The sequence below is a fragment of the Vigna unguiculata genome, chromosome 4, assembly GCF_037176805.1.
Source record: "Vigna unguiculata cultivar grain cowpea cultivar isolate G323 ecotype 2 chromosome 4, ASM3717680v1, whole genome shotgun sequence".
Classification (NCBI taxonomy): domain Eukaryota; kingdom Viridiplantae; phylum Streptophyta; class Magnoliopsida; order Fabales; family Fabaceae; genus Vigna; species Vigna unguiculata.
Genome location: NC_140795.1, coordinates 38174718 through 38194816, shown reverse-complemented (window position 1 = coordinate 38194816; position 20099 = coordinate 38174718). Strand labels below are relative to the sequence as shown.

At 31.3% G+C, this 20099-nt stretch overlaps 2 protein-coding genes and 3 non-coding genes across 7 annotated transcripts; all 5 read left to right on the top strand.

The window, feature by feature from the left end:
* The first annotated feature begins 1111 nt into the window (after nucleotides 1-1111).
* Nucleotides 1112-5996, top strand: EMB2775 (ATPase family associated with various cellular activities (AAA)). Its single transcript, XM_028067485.2, has 11 exons — nucleotides 1112-1321; nucleotides 1407-1517; nucleotides 1675-1707; nucleotides 2184-2352; nucleotides 2983-3164; nucleotides 4378-4514; nucleotides 4655-4753; nucleotides 4938-5007; nucleotides 5092-5166; nucleotides 5424-5469; nucleotides 5682-5996. The coding sequence occupies exons 1-11, from the start codon at nucleotides 1238-1240 to the stop codon at nucleotides 5738-5740; spliced, it is 1065 nt and encodes a 354-aa protein (XP_027923286.1). The 5' UTR covers nucleotides 1112-1237; the 3' UTR covers nucleotides 5741-5996.
* Nucleotides 5997-9483: 3487 nt separating this feature from the next.
* TRNAI-AAU (transfer RNA isoleucine (anticodon AAU)) lies at nucleotides 9484-9557 on the top strand. Its single transcript has one exon. It is a non-coding gene; the product is annotated as a tRNA-Ile (tRNA).
* Nucleotides 9558-9939: 382 nt separating this feature from the next.
* TRNAI-AAU (transfer RNA isoleucine (anticodon AAU)) lies at nucleotides 9940-10013 on the top strand. Its single transcript has one exon. It is a non-coding gene; the product is annotated as a tRNA-Ile (tRNA).
* Nucleotides 10014-10766: 753 nt separating this feature from the next.
* Nucleotides 10767-10840, top strand: TRNAI-AAU (transfer RNA isoleucine (anticodon AAU)). The gene has a single exon. It is a non-coding gene; the product is annotated as a tRNA-Ile (tRNA).
* Nucleotides 10841-15583: 4743 nt separating this feature from the next.
* LOC146887125 (uncharacterized) lies at nucleotides 15584-18236 on the top strand. Of its 3 annotated transcripts, none has more exons than XM_085672260.1 (4): nucleotides 15584-16245; nucleotides 16318-16386; nucleotides 16749-17881; nucleotides 17989-18236. In XM_085672260.1, the coding sequence occupies exons 3-4, from the start codon at nucleotides 17182-17184 to the stop codon at nucleotides 18015-18017; spliced, it is 729 nt and encodes a 242-aa protein (XP_085528386.1). In that variant the 5' UTR covers nucleotides 15584-16245; nucleotides 16318-16386; nucleotides 16749-17181; the 3' UTR covers nucleotides 18018-18236. The 3 variants fall into 3 exon arrangements, with proteins under 3 accessions (XP_085528386.1, XP_085528385.1, XP_085528384.1); XM_085672259.1 differs by having other exon boundaries at nucleotides 16318-16424; XM_085672258.1 differs by having other exon boundaries at nucleotides 15584-16386.
* Nucleotides 18237-20099: the final 1863 nt, after the last annotated feature.

The window sequence follows — 20099 nt, the reverse complement described above, 5'->3', positions numbered from 1 at the left end:
AATTAAATAATATTATATTCAAAATTAATAAAAAATAAATTAAATATTTTTTATTTATTTTATAAAGTACAATAATAAATAATAAATAATAAAATATAAAATTAAATATATAAAGAAATAAAATTATTAAGATATTTTTTATTTTCTCTTTCATTGTCTTTTGAATTTTTTATATGATGTATTCTTCTCTCATGTTTATTTATTTTCTTTTGTTATTAAAAAAAGTTAGACATAAATTCAATATTTTTATCATATTTTTTTATATTTTCTCTTCCATTATTAAATAAATAAATAAAGTAGTTTTTTCTTGTCTCACTTAATATTGAACTATTTGTTTAACATTTAACATTACTTTTTATTTTATTACCTTTTTGTATATTTATTTTTTATTAATATAGAAAAAGAAACAATGTATTATACTATTTTTCATAGTCAATTTTTAATTGTAACTTGATTATTTTAGTTTTTTTTAGTAATTATGTCTTTCAACTTTTGATTAGATTATGATAAATTATTTTTTAATTTTTAATTTATTTTTTAAATAGGTATACTAATGAAAAAAAATAAATTTATTTTTTAAAATTGATAGAGAAAAGAATTTGTATTTTTGTTCGTTTTTACTTTTGTTTACTTTTGTATTAATATTTCAAATTCTCGTATGAATAAAAAAAAATTTAAATATTTTTGAATGTGCTAAAATTTCAAAAATTCAAACGTGTATATCAAAACAAATATAAATATAATGAAAATATTAGACTTTTAATTTATCATTCAATTTTAAAAAAATTTGCTTAAGTTTTATGAATTTTTTAAAATTTCTTAATTTTTAAAACATTAAAAACTTTATAAAAAGAAATAACCAGTCCGCAGGCCGAAACCTATATGAAATGGATCATACTTTTGAATCCATAATTTTAAAACGAGTGACCAACCAAACCTATATTTTGCGGATCAAATATAATATAAACGACCGACCGACCTGTAGTGTCACATGTTAGGGTGTTACATATGACATTATGAAGAAAGATAAATGTAATTAATTCGAAATAGTAAATAAAGGGTGTGCTCGGATTATAATATATATATATATATATATATATATATATATATATATATATACCACCTCCTCTTCTTCCCGCCACTTCAAAGTCTGCATATTTTGTGCCCTCATCACTTCTTAGAAGCTATATCAGATATCAGTAGAAGAAACACAGTTTCACATCGAACTATTACCGAGATGTTGTGGGTAGACAAATATCGTCCCAAAACCCTCGACCATGTTACGGTCCACACCGATATCGCTCACAATCTCAAGAAATTGGTACTATGTTCTCCATTTTCCGTCTAATTAAGCATTTTATCCTCGTTTTCAATTTTTTTTCGATTGTGTTACTCTTTTATTGCAGGTTAAGGAACAAGATTGCCCCCATTTACTCTTCTATGGCCCTTCTGGCTCTGGCAAGAAAACCCTAATCATGGCCGTTCTCCGCCAAATGTTCGGATCTGGTGCTGAAAAGGTTTTCCTTTTCGATTTTTTGCTTTACATGTCACTAGAAAGAAGGACAAAAAAATGTTTTTTTTTTTTTTTGTAGTAATTTAGTTTATTTTGGTATATTTTATTTTCTTCTGGATACCCTCATTCGAAACTGGAATCTGGCTTTGTTAACCTTGCAGGTGAAGGTGGAAAATAGGACGTGGAAAGTGGATGTAAGCTTCTTCCATCTTTTTAGTTGTGGCTTTAAACACCAATGCTCTTATGTTGTTGTTCAGGAATTTTTTATGATTTTAATTACTCTCTGGGGTTGGTTAGTGACTGCCAATAGCTAAAAGTTTTCCATATCAGCAGAAAAGAAGGCTTTAAGAATATGTTGCTAATTTATGTTTTTACAAGGTTTATTATATTTATAAAGAGAGAAAAGCTTTTTGTTGTGAAAAGTATTCTGACGGAGGAGCTGGTTTTTATTTACTGGAAAATGGTAGATGTCTTTGATGAACAACAAGCAAACATCCCTTAGATTCTTTTCGTTTAGACATATCACGTGTGCTCCATATATGGATCATTCATTTGCAACTTTATGCTGGAGTCATCTTCATATTTGTTATGTATGGTGAAACTGAGTTATTAGTGTTTTTATTTTTTTGTTACTTGTTTCTATTTTGAATTGTTTGCGAATTGGTTTCAGGCTGGGAGTAGATCTCTTGATATAGAGTTGACAACATTGTCAAGTACCAACCACATTGAAATAAGTCCAAGTGATGCAGGATTTCAAGACAGATATGTTGTTCAAGAAGTAATCAAAGAAATGGCTAAGAATAGACCCATTGATACTAAGGGGAAGAAAGGATTTAAAGGTAACTGAAAGTCTTTGTTTTTATCATTACACTAGTTTTGTTTTAAGCAAATGTAAAAGTGCACCTGATAGACAGAGGAATATGGATAGGGATTGGAAAGTATATTATAGAAAGAAATTTAAGAATAATCGTGGTTAGCTGTGACGGTTAGCGGTTATGAGGCTGAGACTTAGGGATGGGAGGTTAGGGAGAACTGTAGTATTGTAAATAGGGAATGCCCTGCCAAAGGAAGATTAGTTCCTTTGTAAACAATTGTTGAGCAATAGTCACTGACGTATAATCAGTGGAAAAAGGTCTACCTACGCTTATCTGGGAATTATTCTGATTTTTGATCAATGTGTGTAACAGCACCTTTGCATGGTTAACATATATTTTAGTTCTTTTTTACTTTCCTTCTTTTGCAATGCATGTAAGACTATATTGCTATTTTGATCTATGTTGTAAAGCATCTTCTCTTTGATTGTTAACCTTGTGGCGTGGTTGGTAGTGGTTAATTACTTTTGTAATGTGGCCTTCTAATATTTTAGTTGTCCTTTTTACTTTTGTGTATGTGAATTTAGGAACTTGTCCACCTTGGTATATGTGTTTACCTCTACCTTTTTCTTTGTGTTTGATTTTATTCTCTATCAGTACTCGTGCTCAATGATGTTGACAAACTCTCTAGAGAAGCTCAACATTCTCTCCGAAGAACAATGGAAAAATACAGTGCTTATTGCAGACTAATTCTATGTTGCAATAGTTCTTCTAGAGTCACAGAAGCAATCCGCTCTAGATGTCTCAATGTAAGGATAAATGCACCAAGTGAAGAACAGGTAATTATTTTCCATATATACAATAGTGGCAAAGGAAAGTAAGGAATTTGGTTTCTTAGCGTGTTGTTTTGCTTTATTCATTTCGAGTAGATTAATGATGTTTTTCTATTGTGAGCACTTTATTATTTATTCTTATTTCCATTTTTGTTAGGCATTATTCATTTTCAAGATCTATGATATGCTGTTATGAGTCACTCTCAGAGATACCCAAACTGAAGCTTGAAAAACAAATACTCCACCTTTTCTCAAGAACAGATAACTGTAATACCTCTTTATCCAAGTATCAAGAATTACAGAAGAAGATAAACAAGTTTACCCCCGAAAGAAGCACTCTCCTTTTCTACACTGACTTTCTAGTTTACACAGCCAACATTTCCTAACCTCATCCTGGTGAAACCAGGACACTATATTAAGGGAAATTTATTTCTTTAACAACTGGAACAAATAAATAAAGAACTCCGACTAACAATTACAAATATAACAAACTATATTAGTCCTTTATCAAGTCCTTTCTTTCTCTTATTATGAATCTGATATGAAAGTTGGAGAGGACGATTGTGTTTTATGTTATAGAATATATAAATGTAAATTTACAATTTTCTAAATGTCAAACAATGCTAACATTTTCTTTCGTAATCAATTAATCATGATACTTAGGCCTGATCTTTTCTTGAATATAAAAAGACTATTGGATTCGTTGAACATGAAACTGAGAACACTCTCAACTCTCCAAATGACCTTGATCTGCGAATTTCCATGAGAAAAGGTACTATAAGCTGCACAAAAGAGTTCTGATACCAACTTGAAATGAGTACAAAAGAATAGAGAATAAATTAGAGAGCTTGATTCCCCTCTTAGGTTCTCATATTTAACATTAGAAGTTCAGATACAATGAGAGGACAGATAAAAGAACACAAAAGGTCATATCTAGAAACTAGGTACAACACAAAGAACAAAGCATCTTTTTAGTAAAGTCTATGTAAGATGACCTATTCTAATAGTCTCTAAATCTTTTTTTTTTGTGCCTTGTTGCTTTAAAGGGTATGCCAAAGGTACTTTGATGATATCCAAGGTTTTTCATATAGTATGTAACAAATTGACATTCAACAAAAAGTACTATTTCAATGGACATTATATGTATTATATACAGTGATCTTGTTTAACTTACCCATTCTCTGAATTTAATATATATCTTTCGAAATCCATATGGCAGATTCTTGATGTTTTAGAACTCATTGGTAAGAAAGAAGGATTGCAACTTCCTCCTGGTTTTGCTGCTCGCATTGCAGAGAAATCAAATCGGAATTTAAGGAGGGCAATATTGACATTTGAGACTTGTCGTGTCCAACAGTAAGTTCCGGATGCTTCCTATTATTAGTGGATCATAACTTCAAATGTGCAATTCCTTTTCAAAGCTTTGCTCTTAAGGGGGCAACTAGTAACTACTGATAGCCATGTCTTTCACATATTGTCACATGTGATGCTTGCAGGTATCCTTTCACTAGCAAACAAACAATTCCTCCAATGGACTGGGAAGAACATATTTCTGAAATTGCATCTGACATAATGAAAGAACAGAGCCCCAAAAGGTTTGATTTTAGTGCAATATACTTTGTTCTTTCATGATAAATTGACTGTTCAATTAACATTGTAACTTGTCTGGTTCGTGTATCACCTATTGAAATTGTGTTGTAAACAAATATGTTTAGTCAGTTATCGTAGTGACTTTTGTGGTGTGCAATGCCCATTTCATCTCTGTCTCATTTACCTTAGGTTGTTTCAAGTTCGAGGGAAGCTTTATGACTTACTAATAAATTGTATTCCTCCGGAGATGGTTTTGAAGGTAAACATGTTCCTTTATATTGTCACCGTTTAGTTTTTTATGTTTATACTTAGTTTTGATATTATATCATATTTGTTGGTTCAGAGGCTTCTTCATGAGCTATTGAGGAAGCTGGATGCAGAACTAAAGCATGAAGTATGTCATTGGGCTGCATATTATGTAAGTGCTTTAGGAATATTATTTTTCATATCAGCTCTTGAATTGGTATTGTAATATTTTCTAGAAGAGTTCAAGCTGCTATATTTTTTTTTCTAATTTAACTGATACTCCTTTTTGCTTCTAATGTACTTTGGTATAGTCACTCATCTCTGTTTTCTCCGCATTGTACGTTTCTCATTAGTCATTAACTTGGAATTAGTTATATTAGTACATTATATTTTAAGAAGTGGTTCCTGATTTTCCCTTCACTGATTCAGGAACATCGGATGCGTCTTGGACAGAAGGCAATCTTTCACATTGAAGGTATTTTGACTGATAGACTGTTGTAGTCAGATTGCCGGTTGCATCTTATGGTTGACCATTCTGAATTCTTTTATAGGCCCTGTTTATATTTATAGACTCTATATCGACCTGTTAAAGCAATGCATTTATACAATTACAATGTGAATATAGATTCTGATACATAAAAATATTGCTTACTGACAGCCTTGTTTTTATTTTGTTTACACTGGCAGCATTTGTGGCTAAGTTCATGAGCATTTATAAATCCTTCCTTATTGCTACTTTCGGCTGAAGGTGAAGAGGATGGTTTACTTTTCCGTGATTCAACATGTTAAATGAAGTGTGTAGGGTAAACGACTTACAAAATGGAGTTTTCTCATCATGTATGCAGCAATTGTTACAGAATGATGTTTTGATTTGCTAAGGTGCTAATGTTTTACTAAATTGTGTGGACTGTGCATGATGTTTGACACTCCTGCTTAACCCAACCCCAAATATTTATCAATTTAATTTTGGAATGCCTGCCGGTATTATTACTGGCTTATAAATATTTTGCATCCGCGATCTAGTTGAATTTTAGGTGTTAAAAGCATCAATTTACTCATAATGTTGAACATGAATTTGTCCATTTTTATAATTGCATGAAAAAAATTTAATTGTTTTTGGTGAAATAACTGTAGTTGAACATTTACGACCGGTGGGCTTTTATCTTAAAAACAATCGATTTGATTAATGATCTAAAGTTTTTGTTCTTCTTAGAATGTGAAATGTTGCTATATTATTAAGTTGTTAAGAACATCTTGTTAAATTTATATACTCTGGAGTTTATGTCTTAGCATTATAAGGAGATTTATTTGTATAAGGCTTTTTGACTGAGTTAAAAGATCAAAATGATAATATTGTACCCCTTTTGGTGAAATCATAGGCTTTTTGGGTCATTATGATATCTTTAGTTTTCTGTTGTGTATATAATTGTGTAATTAAACTACTCATGTCTTTTATCTTGATATCTTTCGAGGTACTTGGAAAGCTCCTCAAGCTTAATGTATTTAAGTCTAATAACTTTATTTCATTGAGTAACATATAGCATAAATAATAATCATTTGATTCTCTATGAATAATCCTTGTGAAATATACTAATAAAGAGTGGTTTTACGAATCTCGAAACAACACAAGCTTAGTTGGTTAAATTCATGACATTTTGGAAAGGAAGCGAAGCTTCTTCATGCCAAAATGACTTAATGTCATATTTTCCTTCATCATGTAAAATACTATTTCGATATATTTTATTTAATTATTTTTATTTTTTAACTTATTATCAATCATACTGTAATTTTTTCAATGTATAAATAACTTTTTTATTATAATATAAAAATTTAATGTAGTTGTCATGAATATTTTTTTATCACAATAACATATATTGGAGTTCAAAAGATACAAGATTTATGTTAAAATTTTATTATTATGTTTATTATTTGTTCTTTGCGTCATTTTAATCAAGTGATGTATTATAACTTTTATTAGTGTATAAAAAAGATATTCATTAGAATTTAAAAAATTGAAGTAAACAAATATATTTTAATTTAAATATTTATTTTCTTTTTATATTTTTTTTAAAAATATTTTTAAATTTTTAAATTTTATTGCAAATTTAATAAATGTTTTGGTTCTCATGAAATTTTATTTGGTATTCTAATATAAATTGTAAACAATTATAATTTATTTAAAAGTATTTGATATCGAAGAAACAACCATCCTCCTAATGTTGAATACTTGACAATATTATGTTTCCTTTACCGTAATTTTTTATTATTTTATAAAAATTAATTAAAATTAATATTGAAGTAGTAAGAAAACAAGCACGGGTATGGGTACAAGATTATACTCGTTACTCGGTGGGGGATGGGATGAAACAAAAGTTTGATACCTGTTGGGTTTGGGTATGAGGATGAAGATGAATTGTTTTTACGGAGATGGATATAGGATAGCGAAACTCATCCCCGCCCCGTTGTCATCCCTAGGTGAAAGTATTTTGTAAAATAGAGTTGGAAATACTACTTGTATTCCGGAAATAGAATTGGAAGAACTACGTATATTCCGGAAATAGAATTATAAGTGTTACGTGTAATTTGGAAGAAGAGTTAGAAATATTAAATAGAGTCAAAACTATAGATAATGAGAAAGCCTTCACTGTTGAGCCAATGGAGGTTGTGAATTATATTTGTTGCTAGTATGGCATGCGATAAATGAAGTTTGGAATGATATAATTTTCAGTGAATACATAATTTGATTTATTGTAGTTGAAGGTATGATCTTGGGGATTTAAATGAGTATATTACTAGCTCATTTATCCTAACTAGCCACTACAAAATATAGTAAAGAAAAATTGACATTAATGGGTAGCCCAATAGGTAGAACTATATGCCCAACAAACATAAATCTCGCTAGGATAAGCTTTAAACTATGACTCTAACCCATGTTAGGAAGTGCTAGCCACTACAAAGTATAATAAAGAAAACTTAACATTAATGGGTGGTCCGATAGGTAGAATTGTATGCCCAACAAACATGAATCTCGCTAGAATAGGCTTTAAACAATGGCTCTAATACCATGTAAGGAAGTGAACTTTAAGTCTAAGTCAACCCCACAAAATCGGCTTATAAGGTGAGGGTTGCACCCTCTTATATACTATGAAATTGCCTTATCTCTAGTCGATGTGAGACTTTCAACAATATGATATTATGTACTTACCACAAATGAATAATTATTGATGTTACCTATACAATTAGGTATATGGTCCAGTTGTTCATGAATTTTGTGAAATAATAACAAAAGGTTAATTGTGAATGATTTATGGTATAAAATTTGTATGTGAGACTGTTCTACTATGACATGTGTTAATATTAAGCAAGATACTCAAAATCGAGATTTAAATCATAAAATCCTAAGATCCTATGATTTTATATAGTATTTACGAGTCAGATCTCACACATAATCATAATATAATATGATTGGTAGGATCGTCGAACAAAATCGTAAAATCGTATAAATTGTCAGTTTTTCTTTCGAAGTTTCTCTTGCACTACTTGTTCATATTTTTTGGTGAATAATTAAAATTTTACATTATTATGTGCTGTCAGTCACACAACCACCTTTCACCTAATTAAATTAAATATTAATACAATTAAAATTAATTTCTTAATAAAAATAATGTAATTAGAATTCAAATGCAATACACTACAACACTTCCTAATTAAAATTTAATACAATTATAATTTTTCAATTTTGGAGCCATAATTTTGTATAGACCTAAAGCATAATAATATTTAGTATTTATTAATTATAAAGTTAATATTTATTACTTCTCATATAATTCTCATATAAGACATAATAACATTGCTATTTATTATTTCATGTATAAAGAAATGTATATTAATGTTATTTATAAAGACGGGTAACAAATTGTTTCTTTTGATTTAATTTCTCTTTGTTATTTTATTTTAAATCTTTTCCCATTCCCATATTTTATTATTTTAAAATTAACTTCATTCAAATCTTTCCAACTTAATTGATTATATTCCAGAAGACAATAGTACTCGTCATTCAAAAAATTAATAGTATTATGAATTAATGATTGTCCATTGATTTGATATAATTACTCATATGATTGATATGATTGATAAATTTTCAAGAGTAATAAATTTTTCTCTTGTTTGGTAATGTGAGACATCAATGTTAGTATTATTTATAGTACTACAAATATATTTGAAAGCTCCGAAAGAGCTATTATACTTCTATCAAGAAGTTGAATAAAAACTTATTAAGTTTTAAGAATATTTGTCTAAATAGATATCATATTGAGACAAACAATGAAAAAGATATAAAATATTTTTATATCTCTACATAGGCCATTGGGTTCATTTTTTTTCCTTTTATAATTAGTTAGTATCCAATTATTTTTTTTCAATAAAATAATTTAACCGGATTATTTTTCAATAAAAAAGTTTAACCAGTATTTAGAATAAAGAAATGCATGGCCTATTAGCTCAGTTGGTTAGAGCGTTGTGCTAATAATGCGAAGGTTACAGGTTCGAGATCTATATAGGCCATTTTTTTAGTCTAACCCAGGTTTGAGACCTGTATAGGCCATTTTTTTAGTTTAACCCAATTATTTGTATAGGCCTATTATTTGTCAATATACTATTATTTGTTTTTTTTCCTTTTATAATTATTCAATATACAATTATTTTTTCAATCAAAAGGTTTAATCGGTATTTAAAACAAACAAACGCTTGGCATACTAGCTCAATTGCTTCGAGTGACAAGCTAATAATGCGAAGATGGTGGCATCAAGTCCTGCATAAGCCATTGTGTTCATTGTTTTTTCCTTTTATAATTAGTAAGTATCCAATTATTTTTTCAATAAAAAAGTTTAACCGGATTATTTTTTCAATAAAAATCTTTAACCAATATTTAGAATAAGAAATGCATGGCCTATTAGCTCAGTTGGTTAGAGCGTCGTGCTAATAACGCGAAGGTCACAGATTCGAGACCTGTATAGGCCATTTCTTTTAGTTTAATCGGATTATTTTATTGTTCATTGTTTTTTCCCTTTTATAATTAGTTAGTATCCAAATATTTTTCCAATAAAAAAGTTTAACCAAATTATTTTTTAAATAAAAAAGTTTAACCGATATTTAGAATAAAAAAATGCATGGCCTATTAGCTCTGTTGGTTAGAACATCGTGCTTTTCCTTTTCCTTATATAATTAGTCAATATACTGTTATTTGTTTTTTTTTTCCTTTTATAATTATTCAATATACAATTATTTTTTCAATCAAAAAAGTTTAATGGGTATTTAAAACAAAGAAACGCTTGGCATATTAGCTTAATTGCTTTGAGTGTCATGCTAATAATGCGAAGATGGCAGGTTCAAGTCCTGCATAAGCCATTGTGTTCATTGTTTTTTTTTTCCTTTTACAATTATTCAGTATCCAATTATTTTACCAATAAAAATATTTAAGCAGGTTATTTTTTCAATAAAAAAGTTCAACCGGTATTTAGAATAGAGAAATGCATGGCTCAGTTGGTTACAACGTCATGCTAATAACGCGAAGGTGGGTTTGAGACCTATATAGGCTAGTGTCATGCTAATAATGCAAAGATGGCAAGTTCAAGTCCTGCATAAGCCATTGTGTTCATTGTTTTTTTCCCTTTTAAAATTAGTCAGTATCCAATTATTTTCCAATAAAAAAGTTTAATCGGATTATTTTTTCAATAAAACTCTTTAATAGCTATTTAGAATAGAAAAATGTATGGCCTATTAGCTCAGTTGGTTAGAGCGTTGTGCTAATAACGCGAAGGTCACAAGTTCGAGACTTGTATAGGCCATATTTTTTAGTTTAACCGGATTATTTTTTCAATCAAAAAGTTTAATCGGTATTGTTCATTATTTTTTCCATTTATTTTTCAATAAAAACGTCTAACCGGTACTTAGAATAAAGAAGTGTATGGCCTATTAGCTTAGTTGGTTAGAGCGTCGTGCTAATAACGTACCTGAAGGTTACAGGTTCAAGACCTGTATAAGCCATTGTGTTTTTTGTTTATTGTTTTTTCCCTTTTATACTTAGTCAATACACAATTATTTTTTCAATCAAAATGTTTAATGTGTATTTACAATAAAGATATGTATGGTTTACAATAAAGATATGTATGGTTTATTAGCTTAGTTGGTTAGAACGTCGTGCTAATAGTGCGAACCTCTTTTGTTTATTGTTTTTTCCCTTTTATACTTAGTCAATACACAATTATTTTTTCAATCAAAATGTTTAATGTGTATTTACAATAAAGATATGTATGGTTTACAATAAAGATATGTATGGTTTATTAGCTTAGTTGGTTAGAACGTCGTGCTAATAGTGCGAACCTCATAGAAGTTCGAGACCTGTATAAGCCATTGTGTTTTTTGTTTTCTTCCTTTTATAATTAGTAAATATATAATAATTTGTTCAATAAAATAGTTTAACCAGATTATTTTTTCAATCCAAAATTTTAACCAATATTTAAAATAAAAAAATGCATGGCATATTAGTTCAATTGATTAGAGCGTCGTGCTAATAACTTGAAGGTCACAAGTTCAAGACCTATTGGTATTTAAAATAAAGAAATGCATGACCTATTAGCTAAGTTAATTAAAGTGTCGTGCTAATAATGCAAAGGTCACAGGTTCGAGACCAATGCATGGCCATTGTGTTTTTTCCTTTTATAATTAGTCAATATACAATTATTTGTTCTAACTCCTCTACGGTTTCTCTCAAGGATTGGTTAGAACGTCAGTGTACAAGCCATTGTGTTTTTCTTTTTTTCCTTTTATATTTAGTCAATATACAATTATTTTTTCAATCAAAATATTTAATCGGATTATTTTTCAATAAAAACGTTTAACCGGTATTTAGAATGGAGAAATGTATGGCCTATTAGCTAAGTTAGTTAAAGTGTCGTGCTAATAATGCGAAGGTCACAGGTTCGAGACCAATGCATGGCCATTGTGTTTTTTCCTTTCATAATTAGTCAATATACAATTATTTGTTCTAACTCCTCTATGGTTTCTCTCAAGGACAATATCAGACAATTATAAACTTGTTAAACCAATCTCAAACTACTACTTCCTCTATGGCCAACATCAATCCGTGCACCCAATAACCCACAAGTTCTTCTTTTATCTCCAATTTTTTCTTCTTAGATTATAGATAGTAGTGCAACTAATCATATATGCTCTTCCAAACTCTAAACTCTATTTTTCCTAATTTTATATGGTTACCAAATCATAATTCTGTTACTGCAAAATATTCAGGTACTGTTATTTTAGACAATCTCATTCTACATAATACCCTATTTGTTCTTGATTTCTCAGTCCATTTAGTTTCAATTTCCTAGTTACTTTCGTCAAATATTTGTTTGGTTTAATTAGTCAGATGGTACACATTCTTGTTCGGATGTGTCAGTTTGGTACCTACTTTTGAAAATGTGTCATCGTGTAGACCAATACCTATAAGATGATTGGAGTAGTTAAAAAATTACTAAGGCCTCTTTCATCTCTTTAACAACAATAGTTTGAGTGTGTCAGAATATTTTTCTTCTCATTCTTCATTTACCAATAACACTGAGTCTTGTAATTTATGGCACATGAAACTTGGTCATCCTTCAAATAAAGTTTTACAAATTCTAGCTTTTCAATTCTCTTATATTTCCTTTAAATTTGTTGATGCTTGTGATGCATGTGCTCTTGTCAAGCAAAAACGTCTTCAATATCCTACGAGTAATACCAAATCATCCTTTTTTTTAACTTATCCATATTGATATTTGGGCACCATTTTTACAACTTCAGTTGATGGGTATAAATACTTTTTAAGCATTATAGATGACTACAATCGTTTCACTTGATTCTTCTTCTAAAACATAAAATAGATGTTAAAAGCATGCTTCAACATTTCATCACTTTCACAAAAAACAAATTTTCTTGTAAATTATTCTGTTAGACAATGGCAAAGAGTTTATCTTTAATGATTTTTACACTAACAAATGTATTTTGCATGAAACTACTTATGTTGTTACCCCTCAACAATATAAGAGGAAACATCAACACCTTCTTAATGTTTGTAGAGCCCTCCTTTTTCAAGCTAAAGTTCCTAATATTTATTGGTCTTACTCCATAAAACTTGCGGTTCACATCATTAATAAACTTCCAACACACTTTCTTGATAATAAATATCCATACAAAATGGATTACTCCACCAAACCTGACTTTTGAAACCTAAAACTTATTTGGTTGCCTATCATACACTAGCTCTACTATTGTAGGACACACCAAACTGGATTCCAGGAGTTTAAGCCTAACTCAACCCCACAAAATCGGCTTGTAAGGTGAGATTTGCACCTCACTTATATACTATTAAATGGCCTTATCTCTAGTCGATGTGGGACTTCCAACACACCCCCTCATGCCGAGGTATATTCATCTCGTGCGTGGGACAAGAAATTAGTGGGTGGTTCGTCAGCGGCCCGATATCGGGTGGAACAGAATGTCCAAGAAAGTTCGTTAGGATAGGCTCTAACTTGGCTCTGATACCATGTTAGAAGTGGGCTTTAAGCCTAACTCAACCCCACAAAACCAGCTTGCACTTACTTATATATTGTGAATTGGCCTTATCTCTAGTCGATGTGGGACTTCCAACAAACTTCCAACATCCTTTCTTGATAATAAATCTCCATACAAAATGGATTACTCCACCAAACCTGACTTTTGAAACCTAAAACTTATTTGGTTGCCTATCATACACTAGCTCTACTATTGTAGGACACACCAAACTTGATTCCATGAGCTATAAATGAATATTTTTTTGTTACAAACCTAGAACCAAGGGTTACATCCTGTATGATTTGCACTCACAGTCTATTCTTGTATCAAGTAACATGTTTTTTTTCTTGAGAAAATTGTTCCATACCATACTACTTATATGCTTAACAACTAATGGCTAATAAGAGAGAAAGCAGAAAAACCCCAAAGGTATTATGAGATATATAATTATAATTTAATATATATATATATATATATATATATATATATATATATATATATATAAATATATAATAATAAAAGAAAATATGGAAGAGTCGTAAGTGTCTCTATCATAACTAACATTAGTCCTTGTGCTTGTGAAAAAGAATTGTATCTCACTAATATTATAAATTAACCCTAATCATACTCGAGAGGGACTTTAGTCTTTATATATATATATATATATATATATATATATATATATATATATATATATATAACTCCTCGTAAGCGAAAATAAATTATGATAAGTATAGGATGTTTGAGTCTATTCTATACACTAGTGTTTCAAAAGCAAAGTTAGATGTATATATTATGAGTGAGCCATGAGAGTTGTAACATTTGATTCTTGAAATGAATTATTGGTTTGAGTTGATGATGATATATAATGCTATATGTTATATGTTTTAATTTCACTAACTTGCCTCTGTGTTAGTTATTATGGTGTAACATGCAATGACTATACTATATACATAAGTATATAGACATATCTTCTCATTTCCATGCATTCATTTCTTCACATAATCACGAAAAACAAATGGTAGTGCTTCTCCAAATCCATGCGCATAAATAGTTGGTAAGTGGAAACAAATAGAGACTCAATTTCAACCTACCTTCATCTCTTTCTCAACCATTATTTTAATTTTGTGTAATTTTAAATTTACAATTCAATATTTAAATATAATGGTTACAAATTTTAAAATAACCCTAAAAGCAACAAGTGTCATGAAAAAAAATTATAAATTTTATAGCCAATGCATTGTATAAATATATATTAGACATTGTAATTAATGTTGTAAGAAAGAAAGATAATTGAATATGAATCTTATTATGCATTAGTTATAGGTATTTACATATAACAATATCATCTAAATCAGGTATGTATTTATGCACAACATAATTACAAAAGATTTAATAACCTAAAATAACCTAATTACAATTGGCTTAATTTTAGGAGAATCATTCTAAGCCTAATCATAAGAAATCAATTAGGTTAATTACATGAGAATAATTATGATTCTATCAAATGCTTTAGATATTAGTAATTTTGGGTCATGCATATATATGATATATAATTAAATGTGTTAGGGCCATTATTTATAAAGCCAAATAATAAAGTGATCTAACTAAATTAAAGATTTGGCTAAAGGCATATGTCATGAAAATAAATATTTTATAGAGACCATTTAGTAATTTCTAATTTGATGAGGGGCCAAATTAGAAATGCTAAAACTTAAGTAATTCAATTTATAAATGGTTGTGGTCCCCTTTGAGAGCACACAGAGTGATAACCTACTTTTCAAGTTCCTGTTCCTTTTCTCTTTATCCCCATCAAGAGAAAAAACCAAAGGGAAATAAAGGTGTTTTATAGGAGGAAGATCACTGGATCAGTAGTAGTGCTCTAAAGAAGGGAGGAAGATCACTGGATCAGTAGTAGTGCTCTAAAGAAGGGAATATTATCGTTATGGCCAATTCAGGTATGCTTCCGTTTACTATTTACAACATGATTATCAGTATGAGATATTGCTTATGATTGATCATTAGAATCAATATTAGGATCATATTCTGTTTTTGCTTACATGTGGTATCAGAGCCATCCTTACTTGATTCATGTCTGTCTTTTAATAATTTAATTAATTTCTGTTCAGAACCCTAAATCCCTAATTCTGAACCCTTAATCCCAATTCTGATTTTGGGAGAAAAACCCCAAATTGAGAATCCTAAGGTTTCTTAAAAACCCCAATTCAGCGCTACCTTCTTCCTCTCTTGCGTTTCTTTGCCGCCTTCTTCCTCTCTTGCGTTTCTTTGCCGCCTTCTTCCTCTATCAACGGTGACTCTTCCTCCTGCGAATACACCTTCGTTTCTGGTTTTCTGCAAGTTTGTGGAGGTGTATTCTGCAATGGCGTCGTTCTGTTGCGCGAGGGTCTCACAGGCGCGTGTTCTTCATCTCCGGCGAGAATCGCGACGCCGATCTGTTATGCACGAGGGTTTCACAGTCACGGCTTCCATCTCCTGCGAGGATGGTGGTCTGGTTCATCGTCGCAAAACCCCCTTTTCTTCGCTGGTTATGGGTTTCCTGCAGGTTCTGGTTTTTTCTACGCGTCAACGGTGGTTCCTCCAGCGGTGCAATTGCGCGACCTCTATTGCGATGACGGTGGCTTTCTGCAACGGCGCGAAGGTGCGTGAGGGTTTTGATTTGGCTTTGGTTATTGTTCACACGGTGGCTGTTTATGGTTGTTCCGCGTTGCAGATCTGGTGCCCTATTTTCGCGTCGCAGTGGTGGCCAGCGCCGATCAGGTTCACTACGGCAGTTTCGCAGGTCACGGTGGCTAGGGTTCAGGGTTCCCATATGGTTCTGTGCGTGTGAGAGAAGAAGATCGAATAAAAAAAACCTAATTGATTTAATTAAATTAATTTTAATTCATTTGAATTTTGGGTTCAAATAAGATATTTTGAACATAAGGATTTATATTTTGGAATATAAATAATTTTATTTATTTTATATATTTTTTGGTTGTTTAATATATAAAATAAATATATTTGATTTTGGAATAAATAAATAATCAAATTCTGGTTTTATTTAATATTTTAAATGAGTTTATTGAATCAAGAAGTCACCAAAGTGACCTCTCATAGTTCATGAAAAATGTTAAATGTTGGTGTTTATGTACGTTCATGCAGGTATTGATCGTCGGCCCAAAGGAAGATTAATATTTGGCTACATTGCATACACACTTGTGATGATAAACATGTGATAATTATAAGGATTTGCTTTGTCGATGATAAATTAATTCAAAGATTAGTTTGTTGTTGGACGTGCTTTATTATCAATGTTTGATCATTACAACAAGATATCCCTAGTAGTTGATATTACTGTCCAATGTCCAAAGACTTGATATTAATGGTGCATTGGGTGTTTTGGGATGGGTTAAACCATTATTTGAATATATATTTATAATGATTTATTTTATTATGTGAGCATAATAAGTTAATTCCTCTTGTTTTATATTAAGCTACAGTTGCTTCTATATCTACCAATGTGAATTCTGTTCCGATCCTCAATGGAACAAATTTTAAGGACTGGAAGGAGAACATTAAAATTATCCTTGGTTGCATGGATCTGGATCTTGCATTAAGGACTGAGCAACCCTCTGCTCCTACGGTGTCCAGTATTCTTGAAGACAAGAGGGATCATGAGAAGTGGGATCGCTCAAACCACATGAGCATAATGATCATTAAGCGCGGCATCCCAGAGGTGTTTAGGGGCACTGTTTCTGAAGACATAACAACTGCCAAAGAATTCCTTGCTGAGATTGAGAAGCGCTTTGCAAAAAGCGATAAGGCAGAGGCAAGCACTCTTCTTCAGAACTTGATCTCCATGAAATATCAAGGCAAAGGAAATATCAGAGAATACATTATGAGCATGTCTAATATTGTTTTCAAACTCAAGGCACTAAAGCTTGAAATCTCAGAAGACTTACTCATTCATTTGGTGTTGATTTCTCTTCCTGCACAGTTTAATCAGTTTAAAGTATCTTATAACTGTCAAAAGGATAAATGGTCTCTTAATGAGCTCATTTCATACTGTGTGCAAGAAGAGGAAAGACTAAAGCAAGACAAGACAGAAAGTGCTCATTTTGCAAGCACCTCAAAGGCTAAGGGCAAAAGAAAAAGATCGGAGGATCCCAAGAAGGAAGCTGCTAAGGGTCCAGAACAAAAGAAACAATCTCAGGAAAGCAAATGTTTCTTTTGCAATAAGACTGGACACGCAAAGAAGAAATGTGCGAAATATCATGCTTGGCGTGCAAAGAAAGGTATGTTTCTTACTTTGGTCTGTTCTGAGGTCAATTTAGCATCAATACCTAGTAACACTTGGTGGTTAGACTCAGGTGCAACTACTAACATCAGTGTTTCTATGAAGGGTTGCCTAAACTACCGGAAGCCAACTGATTCTGAAAGATGAATATACGTTGGAGATGGCAAATCGGTAGAGGTGGAGGCTATTGGGCATTTTATATTATTGTTATGTACTGGTTTTTATTTGGATTTGAAAGACACTTTTGTTGTGCCGTCATTTAGACGGAATTTAATTTCAATTTCTTATTTAGACAAATCTGGTTATTCTTGTTCATTTGGAAACAATGAATTCAGTTTGTCTTTTAATTCAAATATTGTTAGAACTGGTCCACTTTTGGCTTATGATAATCTATATTTGCTTGATATTGTGACCACCTATAATGAAACCCTCAATACAGAATCTCATGGTACTAAACGTAAAATTGACAATACTCAATCAGGAGCATTATGGCATAAGCGCTTAGGTCACATCTCTAAAAATATATTTGAACGACTTGTGTCAAATGGAATCTTGGAGTCCATTGACTTCACAAATTTTGATGTTTGTGTTGAATGCATTAAGGGCAAACAGACCAAAGTGAAGAGATTAGGTGCATATAGAGCTTCAAACGTCTTAGAGTTGATTCATACGGATATTTGTGGGCCATTTCCTACACCTTCTTGGAATGGTCAACAATACTTTATATCATTCATAGATGATTACTCAAGATATGCATACTTATTTCTTATACATGAAAAGTCACAGTCTTTGGATGTGTTCAAATCTTTTAAAGTTGAAGTTGAAAATCAACTCAACAAAAGAATTAAGTTTGTTAGATCTGACCTGGTGGTGAGTACTATGGAAGATATGATGGATTGGGTGAACAACGTCCAAGACCTTTTGCCAGGTACCTAGAGGAGTGTGGAATTGTTCCACAGTACACCATGCCAGGATCACCCAATATGAATGGTGTAACAGAGAGATGAAACTGGACTCTTAAGGATATGGTAAGGAGTATGATTTGTCATTCCACCTTACCAGAGTCACTCTAGGGAGAGGCACTAAAGCCTGTAGCTTATATTCTAAACAGAGTACCAACTAAATCAGCTACCAAAACACCTAATGAGCTTTGGATTGGGCGAAAGCCTAGTCTAAAGTATTTCCATGTGTGGGGTTGTCCAGTTCAAGCAAGGCCTTATAAGCTAAATGAAAAGAAATTGGACTCCCGAACAATAAGTAGTTACTTTATTGGTTATTTTGAGAGATCCAGGGGATATAAATTTTATGATCCCATATTAAAGACAATTTTTGAGACAGGGACTACTACATTTTTTTAGGATATTGAGTTTGGGAGGAAGAATCAGATTAGGAAATTTGTTTTGGAGGAAGAATCGGTAAAAATTCCAGAACCGATTCAAACAGTTACTTTTGATGAAGTAAGTTCGGAACCTCCATAAAACATTGTTGATGAACCCCATACATAAGATGATTTGGTTGTTCGTGAAGAACAAACTCAAGATCCTCAACAACCTATGCTTCATGAGCTAGCACCTTTGCGAAGATCCATGAGAGAAAGGAGAAGTGCCATTTCAGATGATTATGTTGTATTTCTCCAAGAAAATGAAGATCCTAACAATGGTGTGATGGAAGATGACCCAATCACCGTTCGTCAAGCCATACAGGATCCTAATTCAGAAAAACGAATTGAAGCAATGAGGGAAGAGTATAAATCCATGCAAGACAATAAGGTTTGAGAACTTGTCCCATTACCAGAAGGTGTGAAACCCATTGGTTGTAAATGGTTATTTAAGACCAAACAGGATTCTAACGGTAATGTGGAAAGGTATAAGGCTTGTCTTATAGCTAAGGGATTTACTCAAAAAGAAGGGATTGACTTTAAAGACTTTTTCTCCAGTTTCATCAAAAGACTCTTTTAGGACAATTATGGCTCTTGTTGCACATTATGATTTAGAGCTTCATCAAATGGATGTCAAAACGACGTTTCTCAATGGTGACATTGACGAGACGATCTATATGGTGTAACCAGAAAATTTTGTGTCGGGAGACCCAAAGAATATGGTTTGCAAATTGACTAAATCCATTTATGGACTAAAACAAGCATATCGTCAGTGGTACCATAAATTTCATCAAGTAATTCTCTCATTTGGCTTCGAGATGAATCTTGTTGATGATTG